A 17071-nucleotide genomic window follows, 5' to 3' on the forward strand; every position below is an offset into this window, starting at 1 on the left:
ACTCAGCTGCTGCCAGCTGTCCCCTCCCATGTGCTACTCTTAACAGAATTTGTCCTATTCTCTCTCTTTCTCTTTCCTACGTTTCCTCACATATTGCCTCCCATATCTACCACAGCCGCATGGCTCAATATAACCTAATATTCTTGAGTTTCAGAAAGAAACGTACATTTGGTATAACAGATGAAATTTAAAAACACGCACAATTCAACATGATTTCTTTACCTCTCATTCACACACAATCCTACATTCTTGGGAAGTTGAGCCCCTGCCCATTTCTTTACCCTATTTTACCTTTCCTACTACACATGCATAATGGGTCTATCCAAAGCAATTTCAGCATATGCCACAGACATCTCATTCATTAAATCACACCATAAATAGCCCTTAATATTATCAAAATCTAAGGCTTGTTTGGTTTCATAAAACATTTTATGTTTTCACTTTTAATTACAAAATAGCCACCCATGTTCACACTGTTTTCTGTTTTCAAATATTTGTTCAGGATACGTTGAAAATAGATAAAGTAAAACAAGATGACAAGTTTTATAATTAATAGTAAAACAAAAAAAGTTTTCGGAAACCAAACAAGCCCTTAGATTTTCGGATGCCAAGATAATTTTTAATTAGTTTCAACCTAAATAATAGATTTCCATTAAACAAGTCTACTTTGTTTTGTATATCAACAACCTGATAAGTTCTAGGCCACCTTTTCGAGATGGCAATCCCCAACTAGCTTCATTAATGCTTCTTGAATTGATCCCAGCAAGTCTCTGCGACAGATTAATCAATCAATCAATATTAATAATAACAGTAGCAGTAATAACAACAATTTGGGGAAGAGGTATACCGGTGGTATCCATAAGCCCGGGGAAGAGGGACGATCATTAGTTCTACTAAGAGCAAAATGATCAATGCCTTGAGAAAAAGTGTGCCTACTCTGACTATGAGAAATGCCTGCAGCTGATTGGCCTCCAAGAGGAACGTCTCTCACTCTCCCATAAGGACTGGAATCAGCTTGTGAAGAGGATTGGCCTCCAAGAGGAAGATCTCTCAGTCTCTCATAGGGACAGTTATCAGCTTGTAAAGAGGATTGGCCCCCAAGAGGAACATCTCTTAGTCTCCCATAGGGACTGGTATCAGCTTGTAGAGAGGATTGGCCCCCAAGAGGAACATCTCTCAGTCTCCCATAGGGACTGGTATCAGCTTGTAAAGAGGACTGACCTCCAAAAGGAACATCTCTCAGTCTTACATAGGGACTAACATCAGCTTGTAAAGAGGATTGCCCTCCATAAGGAACATCTCTCAGTCTTACATAGGGACCGGTATCAGCTTGTAAAGAGGATTGGCCTTCAAAAGGAACATTTCCCATTCTTGCGTATGGACCGGTATCAGCTCGTAAAGAGGATTGCCCTCCAAGAGGAATATCTCTTAGTCTTCCATAGGGACTGGTATCAGCTTGTATAGAGGAAAGGCTCTTTGTTCCAGCACTATTCTGTGTGCCACCAAAAAGATTATCTCGCAGTCTACCAGTTGCATTAAACAATGCATCTTGTACGTTTTGAAACTCGCCTGATATCTGAGAGAGAAAAAGAGTATTATAGATAGAAAGTGAACTATATATTTTATAATCACTGCAAGAACTATCATGATGATTTGAACAAATATGGTGAACTACACATATTAATCTTTGTGTGCAACATAGAAATGCTATAGGAAAAAAAAAATACTAATCTCTATTAGATCACAAATAAGTGCACACTGCACAGGGTTCTTTTTTTCTTAATAATAGAGGTTGCATTGAAACAAGAGAAAAAAATTACTAAAAAAACGACAATAAATATGTTAGTGTGTCAAGTGTTAGAAGCCTCACATTAGATGAAAAACTTATAAGTGAAAGGACTTGTGTAGTGTCCAAAATCATTTGTTTGGTTGTTCTACCCCAATATGATGATCCCCTGGGGTTTTAGGCTCCCCCAGAAGGCTCAACAATGGCATCAGAGTCTGGCTTGACTTGATGGGAGAGCGTGAGTGGTTCTCGGTGTTGGATCAAGAATGTGGAGAGTCTCACCCTTAAGGTGAGAAACATAAAAGAGATGACTCTTATACCTAATGCCTTAAGGTTTTGAGTGAAGATGTGACGTTCTCGTCTAGCTCAATGTGATGATCCCCAAGGGTTTTAATCCCCCGAAAGTCATGAAAAAAACACTACTTAGGTATTTGTCATAAACAGCTATAGCCCTTTCAAAGGCTTTTTAGTCCTTAACACTCCATGAGCCAGAGGCTGACATTGAGCAGGATGCCATTTCTTAAAGGTAGAAACAATAAATTTGGGTTTTAGAGTCATTATAAAGAGTGGTATGAGGTTTGAAAGGTAGAGTGGAGCAGAGGGGGATGAGAAAGCTATGTTGAAAGGGGGAACAGGAGTGGTTCCAGATGTTGGATTAAGGATGTGGGGAGCCGATTTGTTGAAAGAGGCACCGATGCCTATTCGTTCTTTAAGTAGACGTGGAAGGTATAAGATGGGGTAGTGCCATTCAGCATCAAAAGTTTGCTAAAATTAAGTAGAATTATTATGATTTGTCTGTTTAGGAACCACAGAAAATAGCAGGCCCGAGAAATGGAGGAGCATCTAACCATATGGGAGAATCGATATCTTCAACAAAGAGGTAAAGAATAAATAGGAATTAGCAAAAGAAGGATCAGAATGTGAAATGAAGTGAACATGGAAATTGGGAAAACCGCCATGGATGGCATTAAAGAGAAATGGGTGAAGATGTGAAAACGTCAAAAGATGCAGAATTTGTTGATAATGTTGGAGCAAGGGTATGTTCAAAAGATGGCTTCAACGCTGATGAGTTGGGCGTCAATGAGTTGGGAAAGAGCAGCGGTGATGGAACGTTCATCGTTGCCAACTTGAAGTAATTGCGTGTTGTTGAGGACTTAGATGGCGTTTGGGCTGGATTGAGAGGTTGACAGATTAAGCCCACAATTTCACAGCCGCTTATGGTGCCGCATTAGTATTTTCAATCTACAATATTCGCTATTACAAAGCCTGCTGGGTATGTATGTTTCAGAGAAAGGATTTACAATTTCGCATACCATAAAATGTTTAAATGCCTTAAAGTAAATATTGAAGAGTTTGGCAGAAAAGTAAAGCTCATGACTAGCACAATAAACTTAGCATGATGGAGGATTAGAACTTTTTTATGGAGAGATTTATTAGAATTGCTAGATACGACGAGCACAAAATAACATTCACTAAAAAAACAAAATACATTCTTCAGCATGTTTAATGTAAAATAAAATAAAAGTGCCATCTCCAAAATCAAACCTGTACAACTTGATCATTATCTGACACACATTTAGAAGCCTGATCAGTTCCAATTATTCGTATGCTAGCCCCTGTTGCCCTCCTCATTTCTGACACTACTACTCCACCTTTTCCTAACAAACAACCGACTTGGTTTGATGGGACTACAAGTTGTGCCGTTACAGGTGAACCTGTATTTATTCCAGGATCTATCCCTTTCTCAATACCAGCCTCAACAGACCTGGAGAAAACAAGCACCACGGCCTTTTGTGCTGGGGAATATCTTGACTCGGGACTCTGCAATAAAAAATGAAGCCACCGGCAAGAGAAAAAGTTAATAGAAAAGTAATAATAAAGTTACGCGTACAACAAATACGTAAAGGAATGAAAGGAGTAAAACAGAAAGAATTAATTTAACAAACCTCTGAAGCGATAATAGTAATTAATCGATCCTCGCATTCAGCTACTGAAGGACCCACACTTATAGTGGCCCCTGTCTCACTCTGAAGAGCTCTAATTATGTTCCCACCCTTCCCAATGATACCTCCAATTCTATCGTTGGAACAAATAATTTTGAAGTTGATTTCTTGCTGATGTGCTTTTGGTTCTAGGGATGAGACTCTATTAACTTCTGCCGACAAGGATTGAACTCCAGTGGCATGGCTGTTAGAGCAATTACGTAAAGTAGAGAGTGTGGAGCCTCTTTGCAGAAGATGATCCACATGCAGATCAGTTAATGTCTCGCGTGGAGCTGCAACTAAAGTCTCACGTGGAGCTCCAATAAAAGTATCACGTGGAGCTGAATTTAAAGTCTCACGAGGAACTCCAATTAAAGCTTCGTGAGAATTTTGTCCCGTCATCGTTGTTCTATCAGCATGATGACCAGCTTGAAGACGATGAGAGACCGCAACAAGTGCCTTCTTTATGGATGACACGCTGCCTTCTATCTACCACAAAACCAACAGATGTTTTCTAAATATAAATAAAGAGAATATTTTCAAGTATAAATAAAATGAAACACATTTGCTTATTCATATGTTCTTTGATTGGCCGTGGGAAAAAGTTACCAATCTTAATTCTTAACCGACGAAATTAAAATTATGCCTTATAGGCATCCAAGGTAGTCAAGGTGAAAAGGACCTTATATGCTTTATATATTTTCCGCATACGGCCTTATAACACTAGACCCTTTAATACAATATATCACTAGCAAACAATGTCTTACCATGGGTTCTAGTCAAACAATCAAGAATTGGGACAACATGTAATAAATAGGAAGTCTCAACTACAAGCTTCACCATTAAAAAGAAAATTAATCTGATCCTGAAGTGTTAAATCAGAAGACCTCTCTATTTCAAAGAAAGTAAGTCTAGAGATCAGGAGCAATATTGTCAAGATCAAGATTTGCTTAAGATCGAAAGGGGGTACCAAGTTCGTAACACGTAAGATCGCAACCAAGATAGTAAGATTCTATCTAATTAATTATGTGAGATCGAGAGAGGTAGCAAGATCATAAGTTCATAACAAGGATTGTAAGGTCCTACTAAAATTAAAAATTATACTATAATATACTATATATCCTAACGCGTAAACCTATGTTTCTATTAAGTATTTTAATGTTATTACTTATTTTAATAAATTTTATATTAGTATTACCTAGCTATATATTATTGGGAACTTAGACTTCCGTGAAACAAAAGGTATTTCATACCATATTTATTTTTATTGGGCCAATCTCATTTTTAAGAGAGTAAAGTAACCTTTGTACCAAAAAAGAAAGAATGAAGTAACCCAAATTATCATGTTAACATTATATCCCTTGGTCCCTTACCGCAGAGCAACATGTTCACTTTCTTCTATTACCTTCGCACGGCAATGGAATGTGGCAACACCCTTCTTTCATCTTCTTCATCTCTTCATCATCTTATTGTTTTCTCTTGTCTGTTGTGAGCTAAATAAATGTGGGAGAGAAGAAATTGAAAGAATCACATTGTTTGGTGACTTTGTCGTGAATCAGAGAGAAATGGTTGCACTGTTACTTCCCAATTCGTTTTTACGAGCTTAGTTGCGCTTATACAATTTCGCGATCTTGGCTATGATTTGCGCGATCTCACTATGATTTTGCTAAGAAAACAATTTTATGCATGATTTGGATCGCGGGGGGTCGTAAATTTGTGAAATTGCAAAATCCTACAATCTAAATCGCGATTTTGATAACCTTGATCAGGAGTCCAAGAATACTACGAAAAGTTTATAACAATTATATCGGTAATAAAGCAAAAACTCGGAATGAATAATACTACTTAAAAAACATAATCCAAAGAATCCCTCCTCCACCTCACTTAATAACGTGACTTAAAATAAGCTTATAAGATTTGAAAAACTTAGTCAACATGGCTGATAGAGTGATAGGTCAAAATCACAAGAAACACCCTAAACAAGCATATTGTCCGAAAATCCGTGGCATACTTTGACCTCAACGAATCACTTGCTCAATCATATCTAAAACTGCAATTAACCTATTAACTTTCGGTTGTTTTAGGGTAAATTGTTCAAACTATGCAGTACTTATAAGGATATTGCCAATGCCAAAGAAGATACAAACTGCATTCAATTCCATTCTCTCTATACTACATATCGATTCAATTCACTAACCTCACAAATCCATAGCAATATTCTACAAAGCTAGAAAACGAATCCAACTAAACTGATAAACCTTATCAGTTTCACTCCACACGAAAATGTTAACACTCAGACTCGAAAGTATAAACTAGCATTACACTAAATTAATAATGCAAATGGAACAATGTAATTGAAGTAATTGAGCTAATATAACAGTAAGAATCATCATATATACCTCAATCACTTCATCGGGAGACGATATACAAGCTGGCAAATTATCCCTACAAACCCTAATTTTACACCCAGTATCTTTCTTTATCTTCTCCACCACGTTCCCTCCCTTCCCAATAACAGAACTCGCTTCCGCCGCATCAGCAACTAATCTGCAAGACACAATCCTATCCCCAATCTCAACACCTTCCATCTCCACCGCAACTTCCAGAATCCTATCAAACACTCTCAACAGCGCTTCTTGTGCATCCGAAACACCAATTCTGCCGTCCGTACCACCGGAGGCCGCACCGGAGGCAATGACAGTGATGACTCGGTCCGGCGACTCATTGGGAGAATCCTCAATTCGGATCTTGGAGTTCGTTGACTGCTGGAGCGTTTTGATTACCGAGCCGGACTTGCCAATGACGCCGCCGATGCGGGAGGAGTTGCATAGAAGACGGAATGTAACTTGTCCGGCAGTGACGGATGGTTTTGGGCGCTTGGAAGATCCGTTTAGATTCGGGTCGGGTAACCCGGAAATTGGGCGCTTTAATGGAGGTGGAAAGAAGTTACTTTCCATGATCGTAAAATCTATCTGAAACAAAAATGCGAGTTGCAGAAGGTGGAAAATGAGGAGAGTACAGTGTGCTATTGGAATGAGGCGGGTGCGTATTGCGCCTAGGTTTTCAGAACCCGCGCACGAGTGGGGACTGTTACAGTGTTGTATTGGAGTAATTACTTAATTGACGTGATGTAATAATTGTTTTTGCCTGATATTATGATGTAATAATAATAATAATAATAGAGTTAAAAGGTAGTGCACTGACAGTGTAAAATAATTTTACACTGTCATCCAATAGAAAGTCATAAATGTTCCATGTCATTAATTTTTTTTTAAATAAAAAATTAGTTTAATTAGATACATGGGTGGTGATTGGTTGACAGTGTAAAAATATTTTACACTGTCAGTGCATCACCCCTTTTCTCATAATAATAATAATAATAATAATAATAATAATAATAATAATAATAATAATAATAATAATAATAATAATAATAATAATACAACTTTTTTAGTAATGTGGTTGATATGGCGATGGCCTAATCATGTAGTCTTAGGTGCAGGAAATTGGATCATGAACTATATTATGAGATAGGTATACTAGAGCGTGGAAGAATTGGATTTCGCTACCAGACTATGCAGCACCCCATCACAGTGTTCTTCCGTCGGGACCTTTGCCGTAACATGCAGGCCATGATCACTCTCATGGTGGATGGCAGCTGGAACTCGTATGTGAACCAGATGGGGGTGGTGCGATTATTCTTGATGCAAGTGGACGATGGGTGGTGTTTTGGCCATTTTACCCCTTTGGCAATACCGTTTTTTTGAAATTTTCTATTTGTACCGAAAATTTCGCAAATGTATCGGATATTTGATAGAATTTACCAATTTACTGCGCATGATGAGCTATACCAGAAATTTAAAATTTCCGGTATCATATATTTGAAATTTCCGGTACAAATCACTCGTTAATAATAATACCAGAAATTTCAAATATCCGGTACCGGAAATTTACCGGATATTTCAAATTTCTGGTATGTTTTCAGTGTATAAAACTACCAGAAATTTTAAATTTTCGATAAAAGAAAAATACCGGAAATTTTAAATTTCCGGTACTGGGAGTAAATTTTTTTTAACTTGAATAACATAAATATTGAAACGCCTTAATATATAAATAGAATAGACACATTAAATAAACAACTCAAAAATAGAAAACATAAACATATGTTATTTTAGAATGTACCTGTTTGTTGTTGTGTTCCCTAAATGAGTGGCTCTGTTAGTCCATGCAACAACAAATCTTTCTTTATAGGGTGCTAACCATATTTCTTTCACATACATGACAAATGATGGAATATCACCACATACACTCTCGAAGTGGTTGAGATGTACATCAAATTCGTCTTTTGTATTTGAATACATCATGTTGTTCCATTGATCCATGACATGTTCTTGTCTTTCCGATTTGACATACTCTTTACATTTCATGCTAACATTTTTTGAAATATGAAATGTACATAGCAGATGAGACGCATTTGGATACACAGAATCAATGACATTCATTAATGCAAGTTCCCGGTCCGTCACCATGACATCTGGTAGCAACTTCTCAAAATAAAACAACTCCTTGAGCCTCTGTAGTGCCCATGTGAAGTTCTCTTCCCTTTCGTGTTCCAAATATGCAAAAGCAACTGAAAACGTCAATTTTGTTGATGCAAAGCACGATTAAAAAATCATCCATAAACTAGATCACTTTACATATTTTTAAGATGGGAGAAATTAATATTAATAATCTGACCTGTTTGTCTTGTACGTGCAATCAAAAATCAACACCAGAAGATATCAGCCACAATATCTGAATCCTCCTTATTTCTAGACCAACACATGTATTTCTCTTTATGAATAAGGCTCAGTAACATTTCCATTTCTGTTAGTGCACCTCTCTTGCACAGTCTGTATGTTGCTCTAGCTTTGTAAACCTGGGTAATACTCGTGAGATTTTTTGGATCTTTGTCTTTCAAAGCAGACGCGATGTACCTTGGTGTCATATTGTACTTCGTCATGTCATTCACAACCTTTCTTTCATCATCCTTTAGACGCCCTAACATGTCATGACCTAACATATCCTTATCTAGTCTATGATTATGCATCCTACATCTAACCACCACCTTCCAACCAATACCACTCAGAGCAGATCTCAGCCTAAATAGGCAGTTAAGCCTTATAGTATAATTGCCATCAGAAGGGGCCGCAGCTACATTTTTCATTTTGTAATCTCCTCCTCGGTCACAGTCCATAATCAATTTATCCTTCCTCCCTCGCATTCCATTAGCATAATCGGGTCGGATTGTAACAACAGCAACATCATGAGTTCTTCCAATAGCATGTAACCATTCTCGAACCTTATCTCGTGATTCAAAAATCTGGCAATCACAAAAACGTATAATGACGTAACTACAAGAAATTATATAAACAAAAAAAATTTGTGTATGACATGAGGTAAACATAATGTATCTGTCACGAAGTACTGTGTAAGATCACTGCAAGAATCCGTAGAAGAAGCTAAAGCTGTCGGTTCAGGACCGCAAAGATATAAAAGTTCATCTGCCATACTGGAAATTTCAGGTTTAACGAAATTTCCGGTACACACGGAAATTTGAAATTTTCGGCAACGGGCTATATACCGGAAATTTGGGAAATTTCCGGTACGGGGTAATGAATTTTGCAAAAGTACCGGAATTTTAAACTATCCGGTAAATCGCACCGGAAATTTAGAAATTTTCGGTAAACAGATACCAGAAATTTGTGAAAAATCAAATAATTTCCGGTATCGCACACAAAATGGTACCATAAATTTGCTAAACATACCGGAAATTTACTTTCTCGCTAATTTTTTTCACAGTAATTTTTTTCGAAAATGGCATAAATTTTGAGGTAATGGTCTAAGGGGTATTTTGGGAATATCGTAAATTTGGGGGGGTGCCAGGGATAATTTGGGGGGTGGCAAGACAAATTCTCGGGTTTCTGGGGTGTCTTCTAGTTTTTGTGCAGGTGTAACACCCGTAGTATTTCTTTAATTATTTAGTTCGCTTATCCTGAATTATTTGCTGAAATTATGAATTCTTGGTGTTTTATGTAATTATATTATAGTTTAATAATAGTAGAATATAAAATAAATAGTAATTGGACCATGATTTTGTGTTAGCATGAGTAATGTGGGGAGTATGTGTGTTAAGTCCAATAAGAGAAAGAATTAGTAAAAGAATTAACAAAAAGGGAGAATTAGAAAAATATAAGGAATAACAGAATTTTTGAAGAGAACATGAAATAAAGGGAAGCAGAGCTAGGACTAAAGGGAAACCTCCATTGTTAGAGAGATTTGTGAAGAAAATTGTTAAGGTAAGGGTGGGGTTCCAACTTTCTAATCAGTGGTATAATATTGGATATGTGTAGATGTTGATTTTAAGTTTTGGGGTGTAGAACTATTCATGAGAATTGATCCAAGATTTGATTGCCATTGATGAAACTGTTGTTATGATGTGTTTTGGATTGTTATGATGTGTTTATGAATGAATACTATGCCTTGGAATAGTCTAGCTGTTGGCAAAAAATTGGATTTTTGGGTAAAAAAGGTTAAAAATTCGTAGTAGGAAAAATAACAAATTTTTGGTTCTGGTTCAGGGGAACCCGGGTTCCCAATATAATAGAAGCGCAAAAAAACCATTTTTGAACAGGGGGAACCGGGTTCCCAAATAGGGTAACCGGGTTTTCAGAAACAGTGACTTAGGGAACCGGGGTTCCCAAATAGGGGAACCGGGTTCCCCTGAGTTGAATATTTTTTCTAAAACTTCAAAAAGCCATAACTTTTGACTCGATGGTCCGTTTGACGCGCCGTTTTGACCGTTGGGAAGCTAAAAATAATTTCTTTAAAATGATTATAATTTTGGGTTTTTTAATTAATAATTTTTTGCCAATATTTTATATTTTGTGTGTCAGTGATGTGTATGATGCGATGATTTTTGGTGATGATTGTTGAGGATGTTGTTGGGATGATGATCCTGTGATTTGTATACTCTTGAAATGTTGTTGGCCTGAAATGGAAGAGGATTTTGTTGAGAGCTTATGCTATTGAAATTGCATGAATTTGTTATTGCCTTGTTGAGGTCGCATACATTCATTGTTGAAGGCTTATGCCTTGTTGTTGGTTGAGGGCTTATGCCCTGTTGTTGAAGGCTTATGCCTTGTTATAGCTCATTATCTGGAATTTTGGAGAGGGCTTATGCCCCGTTGGTACCACATGCATGAAATTGAGTCAGTCCCATAACATGGACGTATATGTTGCATGAAGAATTGATTGTGCTTGTGTGTGTTGTTGTATGTGTGTGTTATACCCTAAAATTTGCCCTCCGCATTTCATCCTCAATGGTTCAAGGTTCAAGGGACTATTCAGAGCAGCATTCTTCTATAAATTAGAATAGAGGTGTGGATAACAGGTATTTTGGGACCCAAGCGCTTGGGCCCAGTTATTACAAGGGTTTTATCATTTTTGGGGGTATTTCGGGGTTTTACTAACATTTCTTTCGATTATTATTTTATCATGACTAACCGTTAGCATTTGACATTATTAATTTTTTGTTAATATTAGGATTGTCTAATTAGCTTTTATTAATATTATTATTATTATTATCAGGTAGAATTATGACTAATTAGGTTTTTATTTTAATTAGGTTTTATTAATTATTAGGATTATTAGTATAGTTAAGTGTTATTATTAAAATAAAAATAAAGAGAAGAAAAATAAAGAAAAGAAAAATAAAAATAAAGAAAAGAAAAGAAAAAAAGCCTAAAGAGTCAGTTTGGATGAGGCGTGAGAATAAGAAAAAAACAGGATTGGAAAGTTTATATTTTGATTTGCAATCAAGTAACAATATCCAAAACCAGCAAGATGTGATTCAATTTTGTTGACCGAGAATTTCCTCTATATATGTTCATGTTATTCATACGCACGGGGGGAGGATTGGCCGCACAGAAAAACCTTGTTCAGAGAGCAAAAAATCGTGAACCAGGGGTGAGTATTGGATCGAGTTAGCCTATTCCAGATCAAACTAAAAGTTCCAATCGATCCCTTGAGAATCTCTGAACGTAAGCCAATCATCACAAGTTGTTCCCACGCCCAGAAACACAGGATTCGGCCACGGTTTGGACGCCCCTTTTTTATTTCAATTTCACACTTTTATGTAATTAAAATCGTATGTGAATAGATATTCTGGATCGTGGAGTGGTTTAGAGTCTTGCTGTGCTATTTAATTCGTGATTAGTTACAGGTTGGAAATTATACCATTGTTACGGTTATTTAGCTCTAATTTAGGACTTTGCAGTTAGAGTCAAAATTGGGCAAAACTAAAGGTGCCATCGGATTCGTGGGTCTGTTTACAATCGATTTGGATCTTTTGTTTGTATTTTTCGGTTATAATTTGCAGGTTTGACTGGTGAAGGGTTATAGCCACATACCAAAACCGTGGCTAAAAGTAAGGAGTTTTACAGAAATTCAAATGGAGAAGACGATCCCCAACCACACGCGTTTGGTTTGTTTCAAATAGTGCTTTAAGTTTTATATAATATGTTATTGATGTGTGATATTAACACAATGGAAAGGTAGTGCATCTGGCAGGACGCGCTAGTTGGTAAAGGAGAGAACTGGGGTTCGAACCCCAAAGGCGACGTTTAAATTTTAACACCTTGTATGCTATAAGTTTCTTACAGATCCGGTGCTCCTCTCCATCACTCGCCCATCGTAGGACCTCACACCCATCACCATCGGATCAAACCAGCATAAGATCTAACGTTCAAGGATTGGAGGCTGCACCATAGAGCTCCCCAGACGCATTGCACAGGATCCCGCCCCAGGTTTCTTTCATATTTTTCTATGTATTTATTTATTTACTTAATTATTATTAGTTAGGTTAAATTGCTATTTAATTAGGTTTAATTTAGTAGACTTATTTAATTAGGATTAGAAAAATTAGGATTAGGGTTATGACTAGGATTTAGAATTAGATTTCCCGATTATCTTCCCCCGATTATTCGACTTAATTATTTAAATTCTAATTACATAAAATCACAAAAAACCCTATAAAGGTTTATACTACTAGGGTTTGCCCAATCCCATTGCCCATTTGGCAAAACATTAACCATTAATTAATTCTCTCCTCGACCCGACTAAATCTATTAGTCGCATTAGACGAGAGATAAAATAATAAAAAACAATCAATTCTAACTTCCCCTTTAACGGATAAACGGCGGATGAATATCTATTTCATCCCGCCTTCGAATTAGTCGACTCTCTATGTCGTACTGATCAAATATCTGAATAAAGCAATACAATAATAAAACATTCTTTACTTAAATTCTCTCCTCGACCCGACTAAACCTATTAGTCACATTAGACGAGAGATAAAAAATACATAAAATTCAAAGCACATTTAATTTGCTGCCCGCGACGATCAATCTATCGATCTGAGTAACCAGCAATGCCCCTTAATCCGTTAGCTATACTGATCAAATCTATTGATCACTGCATCTAACGGTGCCATATTAAATCAGGGTTGTACGCCCAAAACATCTAAAAAAACACTAAACCACGACACTACGGATATTCATCCTTGTCAATCAGGCAATTCAAAATGCCTTTCAAATCAATTTCAAAACTACGATAGGCCATTCAAAAAGCCTTCAAACACCTCCATTCAAATTCAAAGGCGTACAATCCTGTGCCCGAACTACGTTGACTCTGATTCTCCATAAGGAGATACGTAGGCACTTGGATAACCAAGGCGAGTCCCCCTCCCTAAAATCTCAATTTTTCCCCTATTCAATTCCTTAGCTATTAACCTTAACTGCTAGCCATAAAACTGCCCATTAGATTCAAAGCCAATAGGAAAGGGTTGAGGGTGCCTAACACCTTCCCTCAACCTGATTATAATAACTTACCCTGAATCTCTAAACTGCGTAGGGTTTCCTATTCGCCCTTCAGAATAGGTGGCGACTCTTAACATTAAATTTTTAGGCAGGTTGCTACAGCTGACGACTCTGCTGGGGATTAGTGATAACAAAACTGTAAATTATTATGCTCCTAGGTTTTGGCAGGGTTTAGGTTTTTGGCAAACTTTTTTAGGTTTTTGGCGAACTTTTTTTAGAGTTTGGCAATTTGCCATTTTTAGGGTTTGGGGAATGGTTTTTTTTAATAATAAATATTTAATTCTTTATTTATTTATTTATTGTTTTCATTAAATGTTTATTTGTCATATCTGTATAAAATGCTTAATTGTTATAATTTGCACTGTTGGGTTTTATATGTGATTGTTGTTAAGCCTAAGCGTGGGAATTATAATAATGACCAGAGGGGAATTACATCGCCTATGAGTCTTATTATAATTCCACTCAGAGTGGGTTTAATATTCGGAAAGGTCTGATACGAGGCTCGACCTTGTTGAGGGCCGGACTGGGTATTTAGCTGATCTCTCTGGAAACCTACCCCAAAAACTCGAACCTCATGGATAAAATGAGTTGTTCTAAAATCCAAAGAGACAAAAAGTTTCGGCGGCTACGAACGACCCCATGAGACCTTCTAGAACACACCAATGGGAAGGGTAGGCACCCTAAGCCGTTACGTCGAACCTATGAACCTAGGGCTTATGTGCTTACGTGCTTATTATATATGCAATTTATATACTGCGAGTGCCTTGCATTTTAATTTTGCAGGTGTTCCTACGCGTTCCCTGGCCTACAGGGACTCTATTTCCAGGTCCATGTCCTTCCCACGAAGGACATCTACCTTTATGCACGTTGATTGGCCTCTCGATGGCCATGAGACTTAGTGACTGTCATGAACGGTCACTCCGCGCCTGTATCTACGCACTCCCTAGCCTGTAGGGACTTTCCTTATATATCTTTGTATTCTTACAACTACGTGTCCTTCCCACGGAGGACATCTTCGTTTACGCACGTCGATTGGCCTCTCGATGGCCATGCGATCCAGTGACTACTTTGAACAGTCACCATGTGCTTACATCCACGCGTTCCCTAGCCTATAGGGATTATACTTCTAAAAATACATCCTTCATACGAAGGACATCTTTGTTAGCAACGTCAATTGGCCTCTTGATGGCCATGCGATTCAGTGACTGTCTTGAACGGTCACCCCGTGCTTACATCCATGCGTTCCCTAGCCTGTGGGGATTCTATTTCTAAAAAAAAATCACATCCTTCGTTCGAAGGACAACTTCATCGGTACACGTTGATTGGCCTCTCGATGGCCAGGAGACTTGGTGACTGTCTTGAATGGTCACCAGCCGCTACCTTCTGCATACTCCTTAATCTAAGGGATTTCCATTGGCGTGTCATAACATTTATCCTACAAAGACTCCACGAGGGTCCAATGTCGCCTCTAAGGTCATCCCTAGGATCATATGTTACACGTCTGCATTGCATACACGGAGTCATAAAAAAAAGGAGTCTCTCGCATACGCATGCATTCGCATTTCCATGCATTCATTCATTTACATTTACATTTTCATATCTACCTTCGCCCACACCCACCTACCGCGCTAGCCGATTTCCCGAGGCTCACAAAGAAAAGAAATCAGAGGATCATAAGACTATGGAGAAAGGAGGAATGAGCCTTACTAAGAAAAAAAAGGATGCCTTTCGCCACGCCAGCCGCATGTCCGTGCCTTGTCGTAACAGGATTATAAATATAGCGAAGGTTATTGTCGATCAAGGATTAGTTCAACAAAGAAGTTCCCCATAGATACACTCAAGATGTATCTAGTCATCAAGGGGTTCATCTTAGAACATATCAAACTTACAAGGACGCTCTACGATAACCTGGGGGTAAGGGTTTACCCAACTGGGGCAAAATCCTGAACAAAGACGCATAACTACGATGGAGGGAAGGCGACGTATGTTAACTACACACCAAGGGGCAAATGGTCATAGGTTCTCTCTATCCATCTACAAACTCTTGAGGTTACGAACGGTGTGATACTATCCTTAGGAAAAGCAAAAGAGGTTCAGTCAAAGGAAACTCATGAAGTTCCGATACGACAAAAACCCACCGCTTACACTTTATTCCCGACAGGTTTGACATGTCCAAGGAGAATTCGAGGTTATCCTTCACTTCTACAAGTTCATAAACTAAGGAGTGAAACAAGGTCAACGGATTTACAAAGGAGATTGTCCCTAAGATTAATAGGTGTTTATCATGTCAAAATTTCAACCCCTACGATCGCTAAGTGTTGCTCAGGATAGAAGTTGTACCTTCGGATTAGCAATTCTAATGGGATGACCATGCAGGTTTTGGAGTCAATTCATTCGCTCACTACTACGACTTTCTAGTCGCACACTTCTATTTTTAGAATTATTAACAAACTTGAGGGAGAATGACGAATACAAATGACTAAGTCCGGCTAAACATATGCTTTCAAGGTAAGACCGAGCCGAGGATGTACAGGCATTGCTTCAATTCCTAAACAGTGGAGATATAAGGATGTTAATCCCTCGTTACCCCCGTCGAGCCAGGAGTTGGAGTTTGTTTATACTTTTCAAATAAACCTTGATTTTAACCAGGGGCAGGGTAGATTTCGATTAATTCAATGGTGTATTTTGGTTGTCAAGAGAATCAGTCAATCCAAGCAAGGATTCAAGCACAAGGGTCAAACAAAGGATCAAGCAAAGCAAAGGTTCAAGCACATCTTCTTCCTCGCATTCATCTAAGATTGAGGAAGCAATGGAGGTAACATTTACAACATATTTCTTCCTCAATACATCATTCAAGATCGAGGAAGTATCAAAATCGAAGCTTACAAATCAAAGTCAACATGGCAGTCATAATATTCAAAATCCAAAGATCAAAAGGAGCATTCAAAAAAAAAAAAGAGGAAAACGCCCGCTAAGTCAAAATGAAAATTTCATAAAAGAAAACGAAAATGACTTAGGCAAAAATTAGGGCATCCCGATGAACCAAACTCAAAGAAATTGGCTCATGCAAAAATAAGGGATAAAAACAAAGGCGAAATACAAAGGATAATCTGGTGACTGCTAAACCATCAAAGCTTCACATCAATGCTTGGATCTTCACTAAAGGCTTCTGCTCAACTGAAACGATTCTCTTACAAACAAAACACATTGGATTAGGCGAACTTTAGGATCTGGAGAACATCAAGGAGAAAGGGGTGGGTTAAATAAAATTTTGAGCCTTATATCCATTGTTTCTTAAAACATGAACCAGGCCAAGTTACAACATTCAAAAGTCCTAATTGAGGCAAGGTTAACTATGAAAGCATATTAAGCAGGATTTGTTATAC

General features: G+C 37.8%; 1 protein-coding gene across 1 annotated transcript; it reads right to left on the reverse strand.

Moving 5' to 3' along the window:
- Positions 1-8533: 8533 nt before the first annotated feature.
- LOC131598283 (uncharacterized) lies at positions 8534-9318 on the reverse strand. The gene is made up of 2 exons (XM_058870902.1): positions 9229-9318; positions 8534-9130 (listed from the first exon to the last, which is right to left on the reverse strand). Exons 1-2 carry the CDS (start codon positions 9316-9318, stop codon positions 8534-8536), a joined length of 687 nt encoding a protein of 228 aa, XP_058726885.1.
- Between the last annotated feature and the right edge of the window lie 7753 nt (positions 9319-17071).

Source organism: Vicia villosa, linkage group LG1, assembly GCF_029867415.1.
Source record: "Vicia villosa cultivar HV-30 ecotype Madison, WI linkage group LG1, Vvil1.0, whole genome shotgun sequence".
Lineage (NCBI taxonomy): Eukaryota > Viridiplantae > Streptophyta > Magnoliopsida > Fabales > Fabaceae > Vicia > Vicia villosa.